Below are 23,411 nucleotides of genomic sequence, written 5' to 3'. Positions count from 1 at the left end.
CGTAAGCACACATGATTGTGCGTGCTGCTGCTCCACTAATAGTACTAACCTTTAACAGTTAATGTTACTAATTTTCATTAATTACTAGTTTCTATGTAACTGTTTTTATATTGTTTTACTTTCTTTTTTATTCAAGAAAATGTTTTTAATTACCTTATCTTCACCATACCTGGTTGTCCAAGTTAGACATATTAATGTGTTAATTCCACCACTGTATATATCGGTTGATATCGGTATCGGTAATTAAAGAGTTGGACAATATCGGATATCGGCAAAAAGCCATTATCGGACATCCCTAATATATATATATATATATATATATATATATATATATATATATATATATATATATATATATATATATATATATGAAAAAATTAGATAACTACAATGGACCAATGTTATTAATGTTATGAATTATTGACATATTTAAGGCTCCAATTACTTCAAATCAACCACTTAGTTGTTTTATTTTTTATTAATACATGACTTACTTTTAACCTTTTTATGACTGACACTCCCAGGACCAAACTTGAGGGGAGCACTAAAGGATAAAAAAATATCTATATATTGTATTAGTTTTAAATATGCTAATTAGATTATTACCCAGAGACACCTTCTCCCAGCCAGGAGCAGACATGGTAGGGGGCGGGACTTCCGGGGAGAGATAGGGAAGTGACGTTATTGATAGGAAGTAAAAGGTTCGAGGGAGACACATTGGAGTTACATTCCTGGATTATTACAACACACTTTATTTTAGTACATTTTATTCGTCGTAAACATGCAAAAACAATCATACAAATACATCATTTAAGAGCTTAATGGCTATCACGCTGCTAATTAGGATCCCTTCACTTTGACCCCCTTTCCCAGACTGAGAGGTCGGGATTAGGTGAGAAAACTGCTTTCATCCCGAGAAATATTCCAGGAATGCTCATTTTGTCCAGGAGTTGTGAGGCTTTAACCGCCACAGGGGGGCGCTGTTTCCCTCCCTTCGAGCCAGGTTGCTAGGTAAGAGTCGCAGCGGCGAGGGCAAGCAAACAGTGCAGCCTGAGAACAATCCAGGAGGGCAAAGTGCACCCTCGACAGGGAGAAGTATTATTTGTTAGCATATTGTTGTCGGCACTGGACTGTTTGTAACTTCACTCTCTTCTGTGTCGCCGCACTGACTTTTATTTAGGCACAAAGGAGCATCTGTGCAGGTAATGTAACACCGGGCTGGGTCACGTGACCAGGTGCTTTACATAGAGAGTTTATTCTAACGATGTTATCTGCATGGGAAGGTCAGGGCGGAAGTAACATGGAGTAATTTCCTCCTTTTTGCTGCCTACCTGAGAGCGGCCCCGTTTGAGGTGAGTGTATTATTATTATTATTATTATTATTGTATCTTTCCTTTATCACGCATGACATGTTTCTTCTGAACGGCATCAGGTGGCTTCCGGGAAATGGACACAATTTGCTGCGCACCAGACCCGGTCTAGGACCTGACCTGGTTCTAGGCATGGCCGTGAGTGCAAGCACACCTGGCGTCGTCATGCCGGCAAGTCTTTTACTTCTGCTGCTGGTGACCACCGATCCTGTGTGGGGTGAGTTGCCAAAGAAGATCATAGCACTTACCAAACAACCAAAGTGCCAAGGATTAAAAAAAACCTCATTGGGACAAAAGTGTAAAAAGAAGTTAAGCCGTGTTAATACTAAAACATAAGAATTGTAATTGTCGGACAAAAATAAGATAACTACTGTTGACAGTAAAAAGTAAAAAATATATATATTTTCATTTTCAAGTGTAGAAAGAAGTTATGCAGAATAAAAAAGGGCATACAAGTGTAAAAAAAAAAAAAGTTAACCACTGTTAATAGTAAAATATGAAAAAATATATCCGTCTTTTTTATAAAATTTGACATTGTTAGACAAGTGCAACAATAAGTTAACTGCTGTTAATATAAAACATGATGTTCATCATTATCATGCAAGTGCAAAATAGTAGATTTGATATCATATTCTTCATTAGCAGACACCTGTGAAAAGAAGTTAAAGTAAAACACCAAAACTATATCATATTTTTACTGTTAGACAAGAACTTAACCACTGTTGTTAGTAAAAAAAAAAAATCCTAATTGGTATGCAAGTGTTTGTTGTTTTGGTAGCAACAGTTCACCACTGTTGCTACCAAAACATAAAAAATATATAATATTTGTAATTATTGGGCAAGTAGTAAATTAAGTTAGATACTGTTAATAGTGAAAAGTACAAATAATATGTTCTGGTGTAAAAAGAAGTGAACCCCTGCTACTAGTCAAACATGAAACAAAATAAAGTTGTCACACAAGATATGATATAAAATATTAATATTCAAATGTTGTGTTAAATCACTAATGCTAGCATCAGCTAGCTGCTAGTGTTCTTGTTAGCATTTTTGCTTTGTAAAATGTAACTGTGAGGAGTTGCAAACAGCTCCTTTAACCACTGTTAGTAGCAGGAATAAAACATATGTTCTTTATTGGCAAACAAGTGTAAAATGGATTTACTATAAAATAACATCATTGGCAGACAAGAGAAAAAAGAAGTAAAACGTTAAAAAAAAAAGTTCTTAATTGGCATACAAGTGTAAGATACGATATAGTACCATGCTATAATATAAAATAGTATAATACTATACTATAAAATGATGTAATATTCCTGATTGGCAGACAAGAGTAAAAAGAAGTAAAAAGTAAAAAAAAAAAAAAAAAGTAAAAAATACGTTCTTAATTGGCATACAAATGTAAGATATGATATAGTACCATACTATAATATAAAATAATATAATGCTATACTATAAAATAATGTAATATTCCTGATTAGCAGACAAGAGTAACTAAAAGTAAAAAATAAAAGAAGTAAAAAAATATGTTCTTAATTGTCATACAAGTGTAAGATACGATATAGTACCATACTATAATATAAAATAATATAATACTATACAATACAACTATGTAATATTCCTGATTGGCAGGCAAGAGTAACCAGAAGTAAAAAGTAAAAAAATTTAAAAAAGTAAAAAAAACATTCTTAATTGGCATACAAGTGTAAGATACAATATAGTACCATACTATAATATAAAATAATATAATACTATACTATAAAATGATGTAATATTCCTGATTATAATATTCCTGATTGGCAGACAAGAGTAACTAGAAGTAAAAAGTAAAAAATAAAAAAAGTAAAAAATACGTTCTTAATTGGCATACAAGTGTAAGATACGATATAGTACCATACTATAATATAAAATAATATAATACTATACTATAAAATAATGTAATATTCCTGATTAGAATAATTCTGATTGGCAGACAAGAGTAAAAAAAAAAAGTAAAAAAAGTCCAAATAAAAAAATGTAAAATATACGTTCTTTATTGGCATACAAGTGTAAGATACAATATAGTACCATACTATAGTATAAAACAATATAATACTATACTATGTGGAAAGAATTTAAATATGCAATATTTTGAATTGTTAAACAAGTGGAAAATAAGTTATACACTGTTAATAGTAAAAATTCAAAACATATGTTCCTAATTGGCATACATGTATAAAATAGGTTAACCGCTGATTATTAAAACATAACTTTTAACTGTTTAAGTGTAAAAATAAGTTATAGTGTAAACAGTAAAAAATAAAAACATATATTCTTATTTTCTAATCTTCTTCAAGTAATATTCCAAATACTAATTGTATTATTTGATATATGTATTGATGTATTTGCTATGTTTCATCAAGCTGTATGCTAATATGTGATTCTACTCTTTGTATTTCAACCATGTGAGGCACTTTTGGAGCTCTCTATGAGGAGCGCTATAGAAATAAAAGATACTTAATTGTTACGTAAAAAGTGTAAAAATAAGTTCATAGTAAAACGTAAGAACATATGTTCTTTATTGGCATATAGTGTAAAAATAAAAATTAATTTCCTCGGGCAAAAATCAACAGGAAGTTGGCAATTCCCCCTTCAAGACAAAAGTTTACTAAAAACATACATTTTTGCCTCTTTGAGCTGTAATTTGACCCCCTTAAAATACTTCAAAACTCACCAAACTTTTTACACACATCAGGACTGGCGGAAATTGCGATCTAATAAAAAAACCGAACCCCAAAACTCAAAATTGCGCTCTAGCGCCCCCTAGGAAAAAAAACACAGACAAAACGTCCTCTAACACCCAGTACGAATGTCGTAGAGACATGAAACTAAATTCTCAATGTAGGTCTCACTTAGACCTACATTTCATTAATTAATTTCCTCGGGCAAAAATCAACAGGAAGTTGGCAATTCCCCCTTCAAGACAAAAGTTTACTAAAAACATTAATTTTTGCCTCTTTGAGCTGTAATTTGACCCCCTTAAAATACTTCAAAACTCACCAAACTTTTTTACACACATCAGGACTGACGGAAATTGCGATCTAATAAAAAACCAAACCCCAAAACTCAAAATTGCGCTCTAGCGCCCCCTAGAAAAAAAAAACACAGACAAAACTTCCTCTAACACCCAGTACGAATGTCGTAGAGACATGAAACTAAATTCTCAATGTAGGTCTCACTTAGACCTACATTTCATTAATCAATTTCCTCGGGCAAAAATCAACAGGAAGTTGGCAATTCCCCCTTCAAGACAAAAGTTTACTAAAAACATTAATTTTTGCCTCTTTGAGCTGTAATCTTAAAATACTTCAAAACTCACCAAACTTTTTACACACATCAGGACTGGCGGAAATTGCGATCTAATAAAAAAAACGAACCCCAAAACTCAAAATTGCGCTCTAGCGCCCCCTAGGAAAAAAAACACAGACAAAACTTCCTCAAACTCCCCGTACGAATGTCGTAGAGACATGAAACTAAATTCTCAATGTAGGTCTCACTTAGACCTACATTTCATTAATTAATTTCCTCAGGCAAAAATCAACAGGAAGTTGGCAATTCCCCCTTCAAGACAAAAGTTTACTAAAAACATACATTTTTGCCTCTTTGAGCTGTAATTTGACCCCCTTAAAATACTTCAAAACTCACCAAACTTTTTACACACATCAGGACTGGCGGAAATTGCGATCTAATATAAAAAACAGAACCCCAAAACTCAAAATTGCGCTCTAGCGCCCCCTAGGAAAAAAAACACAGACAAAACTTCCTCTAACTCCCCGTACGAATGTCGTAGAGACATGAAACTAAATTCTCAATGTAGGTCTCACTTAGATCTACATTTCATTAATCAATTTCCTCGGGCAAAAATCAACAGTCTGTTGGCAATTCCCCCTTCAAGACAAAAGTTTACTAAAAACATACATTTTTGCCTCTTTGAGCTGTAATTTGACCCGCTTAAAATACTTCAAAACTCACCAAACTTTTTACACACATCAGGACTGGCGGAAATTGCGATCTAATGAAAAAACCGAACCCCAAAACTCAAAATTGCGCTCTAGCGCCCCCTAGGAAAAAAAACACAGACAAAACTTCCTCTAACACCCAGTACGAATGTCGTAGAGACATGAAATAAATTCTCAATGTAGGTCTCACTTAGACCTACATTTCATTAATTAATTTCCTCGGGCAAAAATCAACAGGAAGTTGGCAATTCCCCCTTCAAGACAAAAGTTTACTAAAAACATACATAATTGCCTCTTTTAACTGCTGTAATTTGACCCCGTTAAAATACTTCAAAACTCACCAAACTTTTTACACACATCAGGACTGGCGGGAATTGTGATCTAATGAAAAAAACCAAACCGAACCCCAAAACTCAAAATTGCGCTCTAGCGCCCCCTAGGAAAAAAAACACAGACAAAACTTCCTCTAACTCCCCGTACAAATGTCGTAGAGACATGAAACTAAATTCTCAATGTAGGTCTCACTTAGACCTACATTTCATTAATCAATTTCCTCGGCGAAAAATCAACAGGAAGTTGGCAATTCCCCCTTCAAGACAAAAGTTTACTAAAAACATACATTTTTGCCTCTTTGAGCTGTAATTTGACCCCCTTAAAATACTTCAAAACTCACCAAACTTTTTACACACATCAGGACTGGCGGAAATTGCGATCTAATAAAAAAAAAAAAACGAAACCCAAAACTCAAAATTGCGCTCTAGCGCCCCCTAAGAAAAAAAACACAGACAAAACTTCCTCTAACTCCCAGTACAAATGTCGTAGAGACATGAAACTAAATTCTCAATGTAGGTCTCACTTAGACCTACATTTCATTAATCAATTTCCTCGGGCAAAAATCAACAGGAAGTTGGCAATTCCCCCTTCAAGACAAAAGTTTACTAAAAACATACATTTTTGCCTCTTTGAGCTGTAATTTGACCCCCTTAAAATACTTCAAAACTCACCAAACTTTTTACACACATCAGGACTGGCGGAAATTGCGATCTAATGAAAAAAAACCGAACCCCAAAACTCAAAATTGCGCTCTAGCGTCCCCTAGGAAAAAAACACAGACAAAACTTCCTCTAACTCCCCGTACGAATGTCGTAGAGACATGAAACTAAATTCTCAATGTAGGTCTCACTTAGACCTACATTTCATTAATTAATTTCCTCGGGCAAAAATCAACAGGAAGTTGGCAATTCCCCCTTCAAGACAAAAGTTTACTAAAAACATACATTTTTGCCTCTTTGAGCTGTAATTTGACCCTCTTAAAATACTTCAAAACTCACCAAACTTTTTGCACACATCAGGACTGGCGGAAATTGCGATCTAATAAAAAACCGAACCCCAAAACTCAAAATTGCGCTCTAGCGCCCCCTAGGAAAAAAACCAGACAAAACTTCCTCTAACTCCCAGTACGAATGTCGTAGAGACATGAAACTAAATTCTCAATGTAGGTCTCACTTAGACCTACATTTCATTAATCAATTTCCTCGGGCAAAAATCAACAGGAAGTTGGCAATTCCCCCTTCAAGACAAAAGTTTACTAAAACATACATTTTTGCCTCTTTGAGCTGTAATTTGACCCCCTTAAAATACTTCAAAACTCACCAAACTTTTTACACACATCAGGACTGGCAGAAATTGCGATCTAATAAAAAAAAACGAACCCCAAAACTCAAAATTGCGCTCTAGCGCCCCCTAGGAATAAAACACAGACAAAACTGCTCCTCGGAGGAAAACTCAAGACAAAACTGCTTGTAACTTCCGGTAGGAACGTCTTAGAGACATGAAACAAAAACCTCTATGTAGGTCTCACTTAGACCTACATTTCATTTTATATGATATTATATTGTATATTATATATATTATTGCATTATTATTATTATTAGATATTATTGTTATTATTATTTTTACATTATAATAATTATTTTCACAGGGCCTTCCTGTGTGGGAGCTTGTGGACTTATCAGGTTGTACTTTTGTCCTCACAAAGTTTGCCCTGGTGAATATTTGACCGAGGGAGGGGGGGGGGGGGGGGAAGATAGGGTGGTTTTCAGTTCCTGTAAAAGTGTCTCAGTGAAAGCTTTGAAAGATGACACACGAGTAAGAGATACACTTTAGATGATTGTTCGCTTTTCTCCCCGGCATATCTCAGCATATTAGTGAGTACGTGGCCAACCCTCCACATTCCTTGGCTTCTCCTCCTCCTCCTCCTCCTCCTCGGCGTGTTACTTAGTGATGTCACCCAGTCATCACATGGCCGCTCATGCGCTGCACGGCTTGTAAGTCACCACAACGTGCTGCACACCACTTGTAAGTCACCACAATGTGCTGCACACCACTTGTAAGTCACCACAATGTGCTGCACACCACTTGTAAGTCACCACAGTGTGCTGCACACCGCGTCCTTCTGGCAGATAAAAGCATGCTAAATGTGACGGGATAGTCAGAGGGTGTGCTGACGGAGCACTTCAACATTTTTTAACATGAAAAAGTGGCCACGGTGAGGCCAGATTAGCCGTACCTTACCGTGCCGTACCGTGCTGTGCCGGGTGAGGGTGAGGGTGAACACGTGAAGCCTTCTTTTGCTCAAGTCCTACACTTCACTGTTTGGGTGGAAGACATTTTGTGTGCTGTTTACCACACATGTTGTGCATACAGGTAACAAGGGACATGGTCAAGGTGTAGCAGACAGGTAACAAGGGACATGGTCAAGGTGTAGCAGACAGGTAACAAGGGACATGGTCAAGGTGTAGCAGACAGGTAACAAGGGACATGGTCAAGGTGTAGCAGACAGGTAACAAGGGACATGGTCAAGGTGTAGCAGACAGGTAACAAGGGACATGGTCAAGGTGTAGCAGACAGGTAACAAGGGACATGGTCAAGGTGTAGCAGACAGGTAACAAGGGACATGGTCAAGTGTAGCAGACAGGTAACAAGGGACATGGTCAAGGTGTAGCAGACAGGTAACAAGGGACATGGTCAAGGTGTAGTAGACAGGTAACAAGGGACATGGTCAAGGTGTAGTAGACAGGTAACAAGGGACATGGTCAAGGTGTAGCAGACCAGGTAACAAGGGACATGGTCAAGGTGTAGCAGACAGGTAACAAGGGACATGGTCAAGGTGTAGCAGACAGGTAACAAGGGACATGGTCAAGGTGTAGTAGACAGGTAACAAGGGACATGGTCAAGGTGTAGCAGACAGGTAACAAGGGACATGGTCAAGGTGTAGTAGACAGGTAACAAGGGACATGGTCAAGGTGTAGCAGACAGGTAACAAGGGACATGGTCAAGGTGTAGCAGACAGGTAACAAGGGACATGGTCAAGGTGTAGCAGACAGGTAACAAGGGACATGGTCAAGGTGTAGCAGACAGGTAACAAGGGACATGGTCAAGGTGTAGCAGACAGGTAACAAGGGACATGGTCAAGGTGTAGTAGACAGGTAACAAGGGACATGGTCAAGGTGTAGCAGACAGGTAACAAGGGACATGGTCAAGGTGTAGCAGACAGGTAACAAGGGACATGGTCAAGGTGTAGTAGACAGGTAACAAGGGACATGGTCAAGGTGTAGCAGACAGGTAACAAGGGACATGGTCAAGGTGTAGCAGACAGGTAACAAGGACATGGTCAAGGTGTAGTAGACAGGTAACAAGGGACATGGTCAAGGTGTAGCAGACAGGTAACAAGGGACATGGTCAAGGTGTAGCAGACAGGTAACAAGGGACATGGTCAAGGTGTAGTAGACAGGTAACAAGGGACATGGTCAAGGTGTAGCAGACAGGTAACAAGGGACATGGTCAAGGTGTAGCAGACAGGTAACAAGGGACATGGTCAAGGTGTAGTAGACAGGTAACAAGGGACATGGTCAAGGTGTAGTAGACAGGTAACAAAGGACATGGTCAAGGTGTAGCAGACAGGTAACAAGGGACATGGTCAAGGTGTAGCAGACAGGTAACAAGGGACATGGTCAAGGTGTAGCAGACAGGTAACAAGGGACATGGTCAAGGTGTAGCAGACAGGTAACAAGGGACATGGTCAAGGTGTAGTAGACAGGTAACAAGGGACATGGTCAAGGTGTAGTAGACAGGTAACAAGGGACATGGTCAAGGTGTAGCAGACAGGTAACAAGGGACATGGTCAAGGTGTAGTAGACAGGTAACAAGGGACATGGTCAAGGTGTAGCAGACAGGTAACAAGGGACATGGTCAAGGTGTAGCAGACAGGTAACAAGGGACATGGTCAAGGTGTAGTAGACAGGTAACAAGGGACATGGTCAAGGTGTAGCAAACAGGTAATAAGAGACATGGTCAAGGTGTAGCAGACAGACACCTTGACCATGTCCCTTGTTACCTGTCTGCTACACCTTGACCATGTCTGCCTTGTTACCTGTCTGCTAACAAGGCAGACATGGTTTTATAGATTAATTTGAATATTGTATCCCACGGCAACGGGCAGTCAAAAAAGTCCTCCCATTTTCCATTTGTGTTGTATGAGGCAGCCTTCAAAGATTTCTTTGTTAAATAAAACTTATATATTTTTCAATTTATTTTAGTTCCTTTTTGCCAACTAGAATTTCTTATTAAGGGTTTACAAACTAATAATTTAGTAGTTCCATAATTAATTTGTTCCCATCTTTTCCCAATGACTCCAGTTAGTTGATAAAATGAAAAGCTTGAGCAAGCATCACAATACATATTTGTAAATTCATCATACTTCATAATTTTACCATTCTCATTGATAATATCATTGACAAAAATGATTCCTCTTTCAAAAATATTTTTCCAAAAGAAAGGCTTTCCATCTATTACAATATTAGAGTTCATCCATATTATCTGCTGCAAAATATCGTCTCTTTTTTCTGGCACATAAATTGAAAACACCACTATGAGTGGATTGTTTCCTTTATGAACCCCGCCATGTTTCCCAGCAGACTCTCTGGGAGGGGATCACTTGTAAAAAAGGATACAATTTCTTTTGATACAGTACATGTTTTTTGTCCAACAGGACATTTGTGTACCACTCAATGTTTAAATACATCTTTGGAACAATTGATGCTTTTAAAGACAGACACATAGCTTCAAGGTTGAGAAGTTTCAAGCCCCCATATTCATACTCTTTGTACAAAACCTTTCTTTTAATCCTTTCTGGTTTGCCGTCCCAGACAAAATCGAAGACCCTCCGCTCATAAATCTTAAAAAAGTTTTGTGATGAGCTGGTAATGACAAAAACAAATAAATAAATTGAGGAATAATTAACGAGTTGACAATAGATATTTTACATACAAGGTTAAGGATTTCCCTTTCCATAATTGCATAATTTTATCCAGCTTTCTTAGTCGATTATCATAATTTACTGAGCCTAGATCTTCCAGGTTCTCTGGGACAACAACACCAAGTATGTTAACTGGTCCATCTGTCCACAAAACAGGCACTTTACATTCCATTCGAAAGGACGTTCCCTTTAGATTTCCGATCCTTAATATTTTACATTTATCATAATTAAGCTTAAGGCCAGATTGCTGTGAAAATATGTCCAAAAGATCAAGAAGGTTTTGCAGACAATGAGGATTGGGGCTTATAAAGAAGCTTGTATCGTCTGCATACATTATTTTACTTTCAATATTATTATTACTAAACCCTTCAATATTTTTATTGGGAAAAATGTTAAAAATATGGAATATGACAGAGTCAGATGATTGCCGATTTTGTTGTCAGGAGCCTGAATCCACCCTACATTTGTTTTGGTATTGTCATATTGTGTCTTCATTTTGGGTGGAAGTTGAAAAAATGTGTTTAAAGATTGGTTTGTTTATGAAGCTTAATGTGGTTTCTGTTATTTTAGGAGAGTTCATTGACAATCATGATTTAGTCAATTTTATTATAGTACTCTGTAAAAGGTTTATTTTTAAGGCAAAAAACAGATATTCAATTAGTATTACTTTCTTTAAAACATTTATTCAGTATTTTTTAACTTTAGAAAATTATATGGTTGAAAACGATAATGATGCCAAAAAAAAAAAAAAAAAAAAACATGAGACATGGTCAAGGTGTAGCAGACAGGTAACAAGGGACATGGTCAAGGTGTAGCAGACAGGTAACAAGGGACATGGTCAAGGTGTAGCAGACAGGTAACAAGGGACATGGTCAAGGTGTAGCAGACAGGTAACAAGGGACATGGTCAAGGTGTAGCAGACAGGCAACAAGGGACATGGTCAAGGTGTAGCAGACAGGCAACAAGGGACATGGTCAAGGTGTAGCAGACAGGTAACAAGGGACATGGTCCAAGGTGTAGCAGACAGGCAACAAGGGACATGGTCAAGGTGTAGCAGACAGGTAACAAGGGACATGGTCAAGGTGTAGCAGACAGGCAACAAGGGACATGGTCAAGGTGTAGCAGACAGGTAACAAGGGACATGGTCAAGGTGTAGCAGACAGGTAACAAGGGACATGGTCAAGGTGTAGCAGACAGGTAACAAGGGACATGGTCAAGGTGTAGCAGACAGGTAATAAGGGACATGGTCAAGGTGTAGCAGACAGGTAACAAGGGACATGGTCAAGGTGTAGCAGAACAGGCAACAAGGGACATGGTCAAGGTGTAGCAGACAGGTAACAAGGGACATGGTCAAGGTGTAGCAGACAGGTAACAAGGGACATGGTCAAGGTGTAGCAGACAGGTAACAAGGGACATGGTCAATGTGTAGTAGACAGGTAACAAGGGACATGGTCAAGGTGTAGCAGACAGGCAACAAGGGACATGGTCAAGGTGTAGCAGACAGGTAACAAGGGACATGGTCAAGGTGTAGCAGACAGGTAACAAGGGACATGGTCAAGGTGTAGCAGGACAGGTAATAAGGGACATGGTCAAGGTGTAGCAGACAGGTAACAAGGGACATGGTCAAGGTGTAGCAGACAGGCAACAAGGGACATGGTCAAGGTGTAGCAGACAGGCAACAAGGGACATGGTCAAGTGTAGCAGACAGGCAACAAGGGACATGGTCAAGGTGTAGCAGACAGGCAACAAGGGACATGGTCAAGGTGTAGCAGACAGGTAACAAGGGACATGGTCAAGGTGTAGCAGACAGGTAACAAGGGACATGGTCAAGGTGTAGCAGACAGGCAACAAGGGACATGGTGAAGGTGTAGCAGACAGGTAACAAGGGACATGGTCAAGGTGTAGCAGACAGGTAACAAGGGACATGGTCAAGGTGTAGCAGACAGGTAACAAGGGACATGGTCAATGTGTAGTAGACAGGTAACAAGGGACATGGTCAAGGTGTAGCAGACAGGCAACAAGGGACATGGTCAAGGTGTAGCAGACAGGTAACAAGGGACATGGTCAAGGTGTAGCAGACAGGCAACAAGGGACATGGTCAAGGTGTAGCAGACAGGCAACAAGGGACATGGTCAAGGTGTAGCAGACAGGCAACAAGGGACATGGTCAAGGTGTAGCAGACAGGCAACAAGGGACATGGTCAAGGTGTAGCAGACAGGTAACAAGGGACATGGTCAAGGTGTAGCAGACAGGCAACAAGGGACATGGTGAAGGTGTAGCAGACAGGTAACAAGGGACATGGTCAAGGTGTAGCAGACAGGTAACAAGGGACATGGTCAAGGTGTAGCAGACAGGTAACAAGGGACATGGTCAATGTGTAGTAGACAGGTAACAAGGGACATGGTCAAGGTGTAGCAGACAGGCAACAAGGGACATGGTCAAGGTGTAGCAGACAGGTAACAAGGGACATGGTCAAGGTGTAGCAGACAGGTAACAAGGGACATGGTCAAGGTGTAGCAGACAGGCAACAAGGGACATGGTCAAGGTGTAGTAGACAGGTAACAAGGGACATGGTCAAGGTGTAGCAGACAGGTAACAAGGGACATGGTCAAGGTGTAGCAGACAGGTAACAAGGGACATGGTCAAGGTGTAGCAGACAGGTAACAAGGGACATGGTCAAGGTGTAGTAGACAGGTAACAAGGGACATGGTCAAGGTGTAGCAGACAGGTAACAAGGGACATGGTCAAGGTGTAGCAGACAGGTAACAAGGGACATGGTCAAGGTGTAGTAGACAGGTAACAAGGGACATGGTCAAGGTGTAGCAGACAGGTAACAAGGGACATGGTCAAGGTGTAGCAGACAGGTAACAAGGGACATGGTCAAGGTGTAGCAGACAGGTAACAAGGGACATGGTCAAGGTGTAGCAGACAGGCAACAAGGGACATGGTCAAGGTGTAGCAGACAGGTAACAAGGGACATGGTCAAGGTGTAGCAGACAGGTAACAAGGGACATGGTCAAGATGTCAAAGATGTTATTTGTGTTTATTAGTCAGGAAGTCAAAGATGTTGTTTGTGTTTATTAGTCATGAAGTTGGTCCACCTGTGAAGGATCAAGATGACTTCTATCTTCACTTCACTGCTTCTTTGTCCTCCACAGGAACTTCTGACATTGTGTCCAGAGACTTCAGGTCCTACAATGCTACTGTGAGTCCAGCTTTCACTTTCACTTCTTCTGCACTCAACACTCACCAACAACTTTAATAACTTTTTTTTAATATCATTTAACTTATTGGGAAAACACTGGCCAAGGTCAAAATAATAATAATAAAACTGCTTTCTTTGTTTGCACAATAAACAACTACAACATTTATATATATATATATATATACATATATATATATATATATATATATATATATATATATATATATATATATATATATATATATATATATATATACACACGGTACATGCAAGGTTAATGCCAAACACAACATGTTAAATACATTAATTATATTATTTATTTTTATTGTTTTATTATGTATTAAAATGTACACAATTATACTGTTAACAGATAATAATAATAATAATAATAATAATAATACATAATTAACATTTCATTATATTTTAAATATTTATTATACAAAATTAAAATCCCTTTATATGTATTTATTAAATGTATTCATATTTGGTGCTACCGCTATTATAATTTAACGCTCAATTAGGGCCTAAAGTTTTGTACTATAAAAACTAAAACTTTGAAAGTGAAAAGTTAAGTTTTGATGTTTAATTTTGAAAAATACATCAGTGTAAAACATTTTTACAGGTAAAATATATTTATAATTTCACTCTGGGAAGTATTTGAATACATGTTTGTTACTTTTTTAAAAACTTTTGTTTGATATTTGAGCCTCTTTTGTTTTTTTTCCAGATTCAAATCTTATTTTATTTTTTTACAGTTTTACTTTTTCTTTTTTCAAAATACACATCATTTTTGTCAGATTCAGACTTCTGGTCTAAATTTTGCGATTCAAAACTAAAACTTTGAAAGTGAAAAGTCAAGTTTTGATATTTAATTTTGAAAAATACACCAGTGTATTATAAATAACAATAAATGTGTAAACATTTTTTTTATAGTTTAAATATATTTATATTTTCACTCTGGGAATGATTTGAATACATAATTGTTACTTTTTTTTACATTTGTTTGAGATTTGAGCCTGTTTTTTTCCCCCTCAGATTCAAATCGTATTTCTTTTACAGATTCACTTTTTTTTTTTTTTTTTTTAAATACACATAATTTTTTTTTCAAATTTAGACTTCTGGCCTAAATTTTGCGATTTACTCTGGGAATTTTTTACAGTTTATTTTTTTCAGTTTGTCATATTTGGTGCTACTGCTATTATAATTTAACGCTCAATTAGGGCCTAAAGTTTTGTGCTATTAAAAACCAAATGTTTGAAAGTGCAAAGTCAAATTTTCAAAAATACATCAGTAATATTAAGTGTAAACATTATTTTTTACAGGTTAAATATATTTATAATTTCACTCTGGGAAGTATTTGAATACATGTTTGTTACTTTTTAAAAAACTTTTGTTTGAGATTTGAGCCTGTTTTGTTTTTTTTCCAGATTCAAATCTTATTTTTTTTACAGTTTTACTTTTTCTTTTTTCAAAATACACATCATTTTTGTCAGATTCAGACTTCTGGCCTAAATTTTGCGATTCAATCTAGGAATTTTTTTACAGCTTATTTTTTTCAGTTTGTCATATTTGGTGCTACTGCTATTATAATTTAACGCTCAATTAGGGCCTAAAGTTTTGTACTATAAAAACAAAAACTTTGAAAGTGAAAAGTCAAGTTTTGATATTTAATTTTGAAAAATACACCAGTGTATTATAAATAACAATAAATGTGTAAACATTTTTACAGTTTAAATATATTTATATTTTCACTCTGGGAATGATTTGAATACATAATTGTTACTTTTTTTTAACTTTTGTTTGAGATTTGAGCCTGTTTTTTCCCCCCTCAGATTCAAATCTTATTTCTGTTACAGATTCACTTTTTTTTATTTTTTTAAATACACATAATTTTTGTCAGATTTAGACTTCTGGCCTAAATTTTGCGATTCACTCTGGGAATTTTTTACAGTTTATTTTTTTCAGTTTGTCATATTTGGTGCTACTGCTATTATAATTTAACGCTCAATTAGGGCCTAAAGTTTTGTACTATAAAAAACCAAATGTTTGAAAGTGCAAAGTCAAATTTTGAAAAATACATCAGTAATATTAAGTGTAAACATAATTTTTACAGGTTAAATATATTTATAATTTCACTCTGGGAAGTATTTGAATACATGTTTGTTACTTTTTTAAAAACTTTTGTTTGAGATTTGAGCCTGTTTTTTTTTTTTTCTAGATTCAAATCTTATTTTTTTTTACAGTTTTTCTTTTTCTTTTTTCAAAATTCACATCATTTTTGTCAGATTCAGACTTCTGGCCTAAATTTAGCGATTCACTCTGGGAATTTTTTTACAGCTTATTTTTTTCAGTTTGTCATATTTGGTGCTACTGCTATTATAATTTAACGCTCAATTAGGGCCTAAAGTTTTGTACTATAAAAACTAAAACTTTGAAAGTGAAAAGTCAAGTTTTGATGTTTAATTTTGAAAAATACACCAGTGTATTATAAATAGAAATAAGTGTAAACATTTTTTTACAGGTTAAATATATTTATATTTTCACTCTGGGAATGATTTGAATACATAATTGTTACTTTTTTTTTACTTTTGTTTGAGATTTGAGCCTGTTTTTTGTTTTTTTCCCCTCAGATTCAAATCTTATTTTTTTTACAGTTTCACTTTTTTTTATTTTTTTTTTAAATACACATAATTTTTTTCGGATTCAGACTTCTGGCCTAAATTTTGCGATTCACTGGGAATTTTTTACAGTTTATTTTTTTCAGTTTGTCATATTTGGTGCTACTGCTATTATAATTTAACGCTCAATTAGGGCCTAAAGTTTTGTACTATAAAAAACCAAATGTTTGAAAGTGAAAAGTCAAATTTTGAAAAATACATCAGTAATATTAAGTGTAAACATAATTTTTACAGGTTAAATATATTTATAATTTCACTCTGGAAAGTATTTGAATACATGTTTGTTAGTTTTTAAAAAACTTTTGTTTGAGATTTGAGCCTGTTTTGTTTTTTTCTAGATTCAAATCTTTTTTTTTTTTTACAGTTTTACTTTTTTTTTTTCAAAATACACATCATTTTTGTCAGATTCAGACTTATGGCCTAAATTTTGCGATTCACTCTGGGAATTTTTTTACAGCTTATTTTTTTCAGTTTGTCATATTTGGTGCTACTGCTATTATAATTTAACGCTCAATTAGGGCCGAAAGTTTTGTACTATAAAAACTAAAACTTTGAAAGTGAAAAGTTAAGTTTTGATATTTAATTTTGAAAAATACACCAGTGTATTATAAATAACAATAAATGTGTAAACATTTTTTTTACAGTTTAAATATATTTATATTTTCACTCTGGGAATGATTTGAATACATAATTGTTACTTTTTTTTACTTTTGTTTGAGATTTGAGCCTGTTTTTTCCCCCCTCAGATTCAAATCTTATTTCTTTTACAGATTCACTTTTTTTTTTTTTTTTTTTTTAAATACACAATTTTTTTCAGATTTAGACTTCTGGCCTAAATTTAGCGATTTACTCTGGGAATTTTTTTCAGTTTATTTTTTTCAGTTTGTCATATTTGGTGCTACTGCTATTATAATTTAACGCTCAATTAGGGCCTAAAGTTTTGTACTATTAAAAACCAAATGTTTGAAAGTGCAAAGTCAAATTTTGAGAAATACATCAGTAATATTAAGTGTAAACATAATTTTTACAGGTTAAATATATTTATAATTTCACTCTGGGAAGTATTTGAATACATGTTTGTTACTTTTTTAAAAACTTTTGTTAGAGATTTGAGCCTGTTTTGTTTTTTTTCCAGATTCAAATCTTATTTTTTTTTACAGTTTTACTTTTTGTTTTTTCAAAATACACATCATTTTTGTCAGATTCAGACTTCTGGCCTAAATTTTGCGATTCACTCTGGGAATTTTTTACAGTAAATTTTTTTCAGTTTGTCATATTTGGTGCTACTGCTATTATAATTTAACGCTCAATTAGGGCCTAAAGTTCTGTACTATAAAAACTAAAACTTTGAAAGTGAAAAGTTAAGTTTTGATATTTAATTTTGAAAAATACATCAGTGTATTATAAATAAAAATGAAATGTGTAAACATTTTTTTACAGGTTAAATATATTTATATTTTCACTCTGGGAAGTATTTGAATACATAATTGTTACTTTTTTTTAACTTTTGTTTGAGATTTGAGCCTGTTTTTGTTTTTTTCCTCTCAGATTCAAATCTTATTTTTTTTACATTTACACTTTTTTTTTCTTTTTTTTTTAAATACACATCATTTTTGTCAGATTCAGACTTCTGGCCTAAATTTTGCGATTCACTCTGGGAATTTTTTTACAGCTTATTTTTTTCAGTTTGTCATATTTGGTGCTACTGCTATTATAATTTAACGCTCAATTAGGGCCGAAAGTTTTGTAATATAAAAACTAAAACTTTGAAAGTGAAAAGTTAAGTTTTGATATTTAATTTTGAAAAATACACCATTATAAATAAAAATAAGTGTAAACATTTTTTTTTACAGGTTAAATATATTTATAATTTCACTCTGGGAAGTATTTGAATACATGTTTGTTACTTTTTTAATAACTTTTGTTTGAGATTTGAGCCTCTTTTGTTTTTTTTAGATTCAAATTTTTTTTTTTTTTACAGTTTAATTTTTTTTTTTTTAAATACACATAATTTATTTCAGGTTTAGACTTCTGGCCTAAATTTTGCAATTCTCTCTGGGAATTTTTTCAGTTTGTCATATTTGGTGCTACTGCTATTATAATTTAACGCTCAATTAGGGCCTAAAGTTTTGTACTATAAAAACAAAAACTTTGAAAGTGAAAAGCCAAGTTTTGATGTTTAATTTTGAAAAATACATAAATAAAAATAAATGTAAACATCATTTTTACAGGTTAAATATATTTATAATTTCACTCTGGGAAGTATTTGAATACATGTTTGTTACTTTTTTAAAAACTTTTGTTTGAGATTTGAGCCTGTTTTTTATTTTTTTTGTTTTTTTTCCAGATTCAAATTTTATTATTTGTTCAGTTGCACTTTTTTTTTTCAAAATACACATGATATTTTTTTCAGATTTAGACTTCTGGCCTAAATTTTGTGATTCACTCTGGAATTTTTTTCAGTTTGTCATATTTGGTGCTACTACTATAATAATTTAACGCTCAATTAGGGTCTTAAGTTTTGTACTATAAAAACAAAATCTTTGAAAGTGAAAAGTCAAGTTTGTTACTTTTTTTTCACTTTTGTTTGAGATTAGAGCCTGTTTTTAATTTAAATTTTTTTTATTTTTTTTTTACAGTTTCATTTTATTTTTTTTAAAATTTTTTTCAAAATACACATCATTTTTTTCAGATTCAGACTTGTGGCCTAAATTTAGTGAATCACTTTGGGAATTTTATATATATATATATATATATATATATATATATATATATATATATATATATATATATATATATATATATATATATATATATATATATATATATATATATATATATATATATATATATACCGTATTTCCTTGAATTGCCGCCGGGAATATAGTATTCGCCTGCCTAGAATTACAGCCGGGTCAAACTCGTTTCCCAAAATAATTAGCGCATGCTTGGCACTTCCGCCGGGTCAAATATGAGTCATTAAATGACTCCCGCCTCTTGGTGGTAGAGGGCGCTAGTGATCCTTCTTGCGACTACCAGTACTGCAGAAGACCGGTGCTGCAGAAGAAGACAACAAGCAGCATGCATGAGCCGCCATCGTTTGCTTGCACTTTTACCATGGAGGATTACATATCTAAAATAAAACAGTTTTCTAAACTGGACTTTCAATCGAAGCAGGAGGTAATAATTAAAGGAATATCTCCAGAGACTTTTAGAACTGAAGAAAGATAAGGAAGACTGCCTTTGATCAGAAGCAGCTGCACATGGACATCATTTATAAGTAAAGGTAAGACCATAAAAACGTTTTTTTTTTATTAAATGTGCTTTTCAAGATAAGGTAAGCGCCAGAGTGAGAAGAGGTTTTAAAATAATTAGCGCATGCTTGCCCATCCCGCATGCTTTTGGTAAGCGCAGGAGTGAGAAGAGGTTTTAAATTAATTGGCGCCCCTGCGGCTATTCAAGGAAATACGGTAGTCTGAATCTGTAAAAAAACGACTTAAATCTGCAAAAGAAAGATGTGTAACAATAGTATTTGAATCTGACAAAAGTTCAAATACTAATATATTTGAAAGTAAAAAACATGTAATAAATGCTATATTCAAAAGTATTACCAGTGTGAAAAATAATTATAAAACATTTTTTATGTATAAAGTCACTTTCCACCTTTGACTGTTGAGGATTGGGATTGGTTGAGTGTGTTTACGTGTTTATAGCACCACCTGCTGCTTAGACAAGGTACGACGTTTTTTTAAAAATTCCATCCATAATTTACAATTGAAACTGATTGTCTGACTTCAGGGCCCCGACATGGCCGCCATCGTGGCCCCCACGGTCACGCTGGGCCTGCTGGCCGTGGTCATGGCGGTGGTGGCGTGGCTGCTGTGCGTGGTGAAGAAGAAGCGCCAGACGGAGGGCACGTACAGACCCAGCGCCGAGGAACAAAGCGGCACTCGAAGCTCGGCCGCCACGGACGTGCTGAAGTTGCCCAAAGAGGAGAGACTCATTTGACATTGACCTTTGACCCCCCACCCCCGAGAACGGCATCAAAAAGGAGACGCGTTTACTGGCATCCTCCAGCACATTCTGTGAACACTTTCAGTATTTTATATCAATTTCACCTGCTTTGGTCGGGTTGTGTTGGAAGTTATGTCGCACAAAACTAGCAAAGTTGTCACCTTGTGGAAATGCTACATAAAAAGAGACTACAACAAACTTATATACAATTGAATAGACTGCAAAGACAAAATATTTCATGTTCAAACTGGAAAACTTTGTTATTTTTTGCAAATATTAGCTCATTTGGAATTTGATGCCTGCAACATGTTTCAAAAAAGCTGGCACAAGTGGCAAAAAAGACTGAGAACGTTGAGGAATGCTCATCAAACACAAGGAATTTAGGGATTTCACCATCTACGCTCCGTAATATCATCAAGAATCTGGAGAAATCACCGCACGTAAGCGGCAAGGCCAAAAACCAACATTGAATGCCCGTGACCTTGGATCCCTCAGGCGCTACTACATCAAAAAGCCACATCAGTGTGTAAAGGATATCACCACATGGGCTCAGGAACACTTCATAAACCCACTGTCAGTAACTGCAGTCGGTCGCTACATCTGTAAGTGCAAGTTAAAACTCTACTATGCAAAGCCGAAGCCATTTATCAACAACACCCAGAAACACCGCCGGCTTCGCTGGGCCCGAGCTCATCTAAGATGGACTCATGCAAAGTGGAAAAGTGTTCTGTGGTCACATTTCAAATTGTCTTTGGAAACTGTGGACCAAAGAGGAAAAGAACCATCCGGATTGTTCTAGGGTGAAAGTGTAAAAGGCAGCATGTGTGATGGTATGGGGGTGTATTAGTGGTCAAGACATGGGTAACTTACACATCTGTGAAGGCACCATTAATGCTGAAAGGTACATACAGCTTTTGGAGCAACATATGTTGTTATCATGGACGCCCCTGCTTATTTCAGCAAGACGATGCCAAGCCAGGTGTTACGACAGCGTGGCTTCATAGTAAAAGAGTGCAGGTACTAGACTGGCCTGCCTGTAGTCCAGACATTGAAAATGTGTGAAGGTTAAAATATGAAATTGTTGTATTCTCTTTTTATTGACCATTTACACAACTTCACTAATTTTATACTTCAATCCCACTATTTGACCTGAAAGGTCTACATTTACTCTCACACCTTTTTGTGATTTAATTGACACTTTTCATCTCAACAATTGAACAAGTTACATCAAATCAGAATGTTTTTTTGTATGTTAATTTATGCAATAAACCTGCTTTATTTCTACAGGAACTGATTGATAATTGAAGTCAAACACATGCTAACTTTTAAGATGCTAACTTTTATTTGTTTTGCTAATTTTGCAGGCGTACACCTCAGAGTCATATAACATGGTTCTTGACACATGCTAACTGTTAAGATGCTAACTTTTTTTTGTGCAAATTTTGCAGGCGTACACCTCAGAGTCATATAACTTGGTTCTTGGCACATGCTAACTGTTAAGATGCTAACTTTTTTGTGTGCAAATTTTGCAGGCGTACACCTCAGAGTCATATAACGTGGTTCTTGACACATGCTAACTGTTAAGATGCTAACTTTGTTTTGCTAATTTTGCAGGCGTACACCTCAGAGTCATATAACTTGGTTCTTGGCACATGCTAACTGTTAAGATGCTAACTTTTTTGTGTGCAAATTTTGCAGGCGTACACCTCAGAGTCATATAACGTGGTTCTTGGCACATGCTAACTGTTAAGATGCTAACTTTTTTGTGTGCAAATTTTGCAGGCGTACACCTCAGAGTCATATAACGTGGTTCTTGACACATGCTAACTCTTAAGATGCTAACTTTTTTTTGGTGCAAATTTTGCAGGCGTACACCTCAGAGTCATATAACGTGGTTCTTGACACATGCTAACTCTTAAGATGCTAACTTTTTTTTGGTGCAAATTTTGCAGGCGTATACCTCAGAGTCATATAACGTGGTTCTTGACACATGCTAACTGTTAAGATGCTAACTTTTTTTTGGTGCAAATTTTGCAGGCGTATACCTCAGAGTCATATAACTTGGTTCTTGACACATGCTAACTGTTAAGATGCTAACTTTTTTTTGTGCAAATTTTGCAGGCGTACACCTGAGTCATATAACTTGGTTCTTGACACATGCTAACTGTTAAGATGCTAACTTTTTTTTGCAAATTTTGCAGGCGTACACCTCAGAGTCATATAACTTGGTTCTTGACACATGCTAACTGTTAAGATGCTAACTTTTTTTTGTGCAAATTTTGCAGGCGTACACCTGAGTCATATAACTTGGTTCTTGACACATGCTAACTGTTAAGATGCTAACTTTTTTTTTGCAAATTTTGCAGGCGTACACCTCAGTCATATAACGTGGTTCTTGACACATGCTAACTGTTAAGATGCTAACTTTTTTTTGCAAATTTTGCAGGCGTACACCTCAGAGTCATATAACTTGGTTCTTGACACATGCTAACTGTTAAGATGCTAACTTTTATTTTTTTGCAAATTTTGCAGGTGTACACCTCAGAGTCATATAACTTGGTTCTTGGCACATGCTAACTGTTAAGATGCTAACTTTTTTGTGTGCAAATTTTGCAGGCGTACACCTCAGAGTCATATAACGTGGTTCTTGACACATGCTAACTGTTAAGATGCTAACTTTGTTTGGCTAATTTTGCAGGCGTACACTTCAGAGTCATATAACTTGGTTCTTGGCACATGCTAACTGTTAAGATGCTAACTTTTTTGTGTGCAAATTTTGCAGGCGTACACCTCAGAGTCATATAACGTGGTTCTTGACACATGCTAACTGTTAAG

The 23,411-nt window shown here is 35.6% G+C and overlaps 1 protein-coding gene across 1 annotated transcript; it reads left to right on the top strand.

The window, feature by feature from the left end:
- The first annotated feature begins 688 nt into the window (after nt 1–688).
- On the top strand, nt 689–21,860 carry crb3a (crumbs homolog 3a). Its single transcript, XM_062049853.1, has 5 exons — nt 689–1,202; nt 1,284–1,352; nt 1,433–1,587; nt 13,838–13,884; nt 20,361–21,860. The coding sequence occupies exons 3-5, from the start codon at nt 1,503–1,505 to the stop codon at nt 20,568–20,570; spliced, it is 342 nt and encodes a 113-aa protein (XP_061905837.1). The 5' UTR covers nt 689–1,202; nt 1,284–1,352; nt 1,433–1,502; the 3' UTR covers nt 20,571–21,860.
- Nucleotides 21,861–23,411: the final 1,551 nt, after the last annotated feature.

The sequence above is a fragment of the Entelurus aequoreus genome, linkage group LG06, assembly GCF_033978785.1.
Source record: "Entelurus aequoreus isolate RoL-2023_Sb linkage group LG06, RoL_Eaeq_v1.1, whole genome shotgun sequence".
NCBI classification, from domain to species: domain Eukaryota; kingdom Metazoa; phylum Chordata; class Actinopteri; order Syngnathiformes; family Syngnathidae; genus Entelurus; species Entelurus aequoreus.
The sequence above is the reverse complement of the archived record's forward strand: the minus strand, read 5'-3'. Positions and strand labels throughout refer to the sequence as shown.

What these genes read in the sequence shown, in the direction of transcription:
- crb3a (XM_062049853.1), top strand. Translation starts at nt 1,503, where the DNA reads ATGGCCGTGAGTGCAAGCACACCTGGCGTCGTCATGCCGGCAAGTCTT. An exon ending in GACCACCGATCCTGTGTGGG is followed by an intron (nt 1,588 to 13,837) that starts GTGAGTTGCCAA and finishes TGTCCTCCACAG; the next exon opens with GAACTTCTGACATTGTGTCC. An exon ending in TCAGGTCCTACAATGCTACT is followed by an intron (nt 13,885 to 20,360) that starts GTGAGTCCAGCT and finishes GTCTGACTTCAG; the next exon opens with GGCCCCGACATGGCCGCCAT.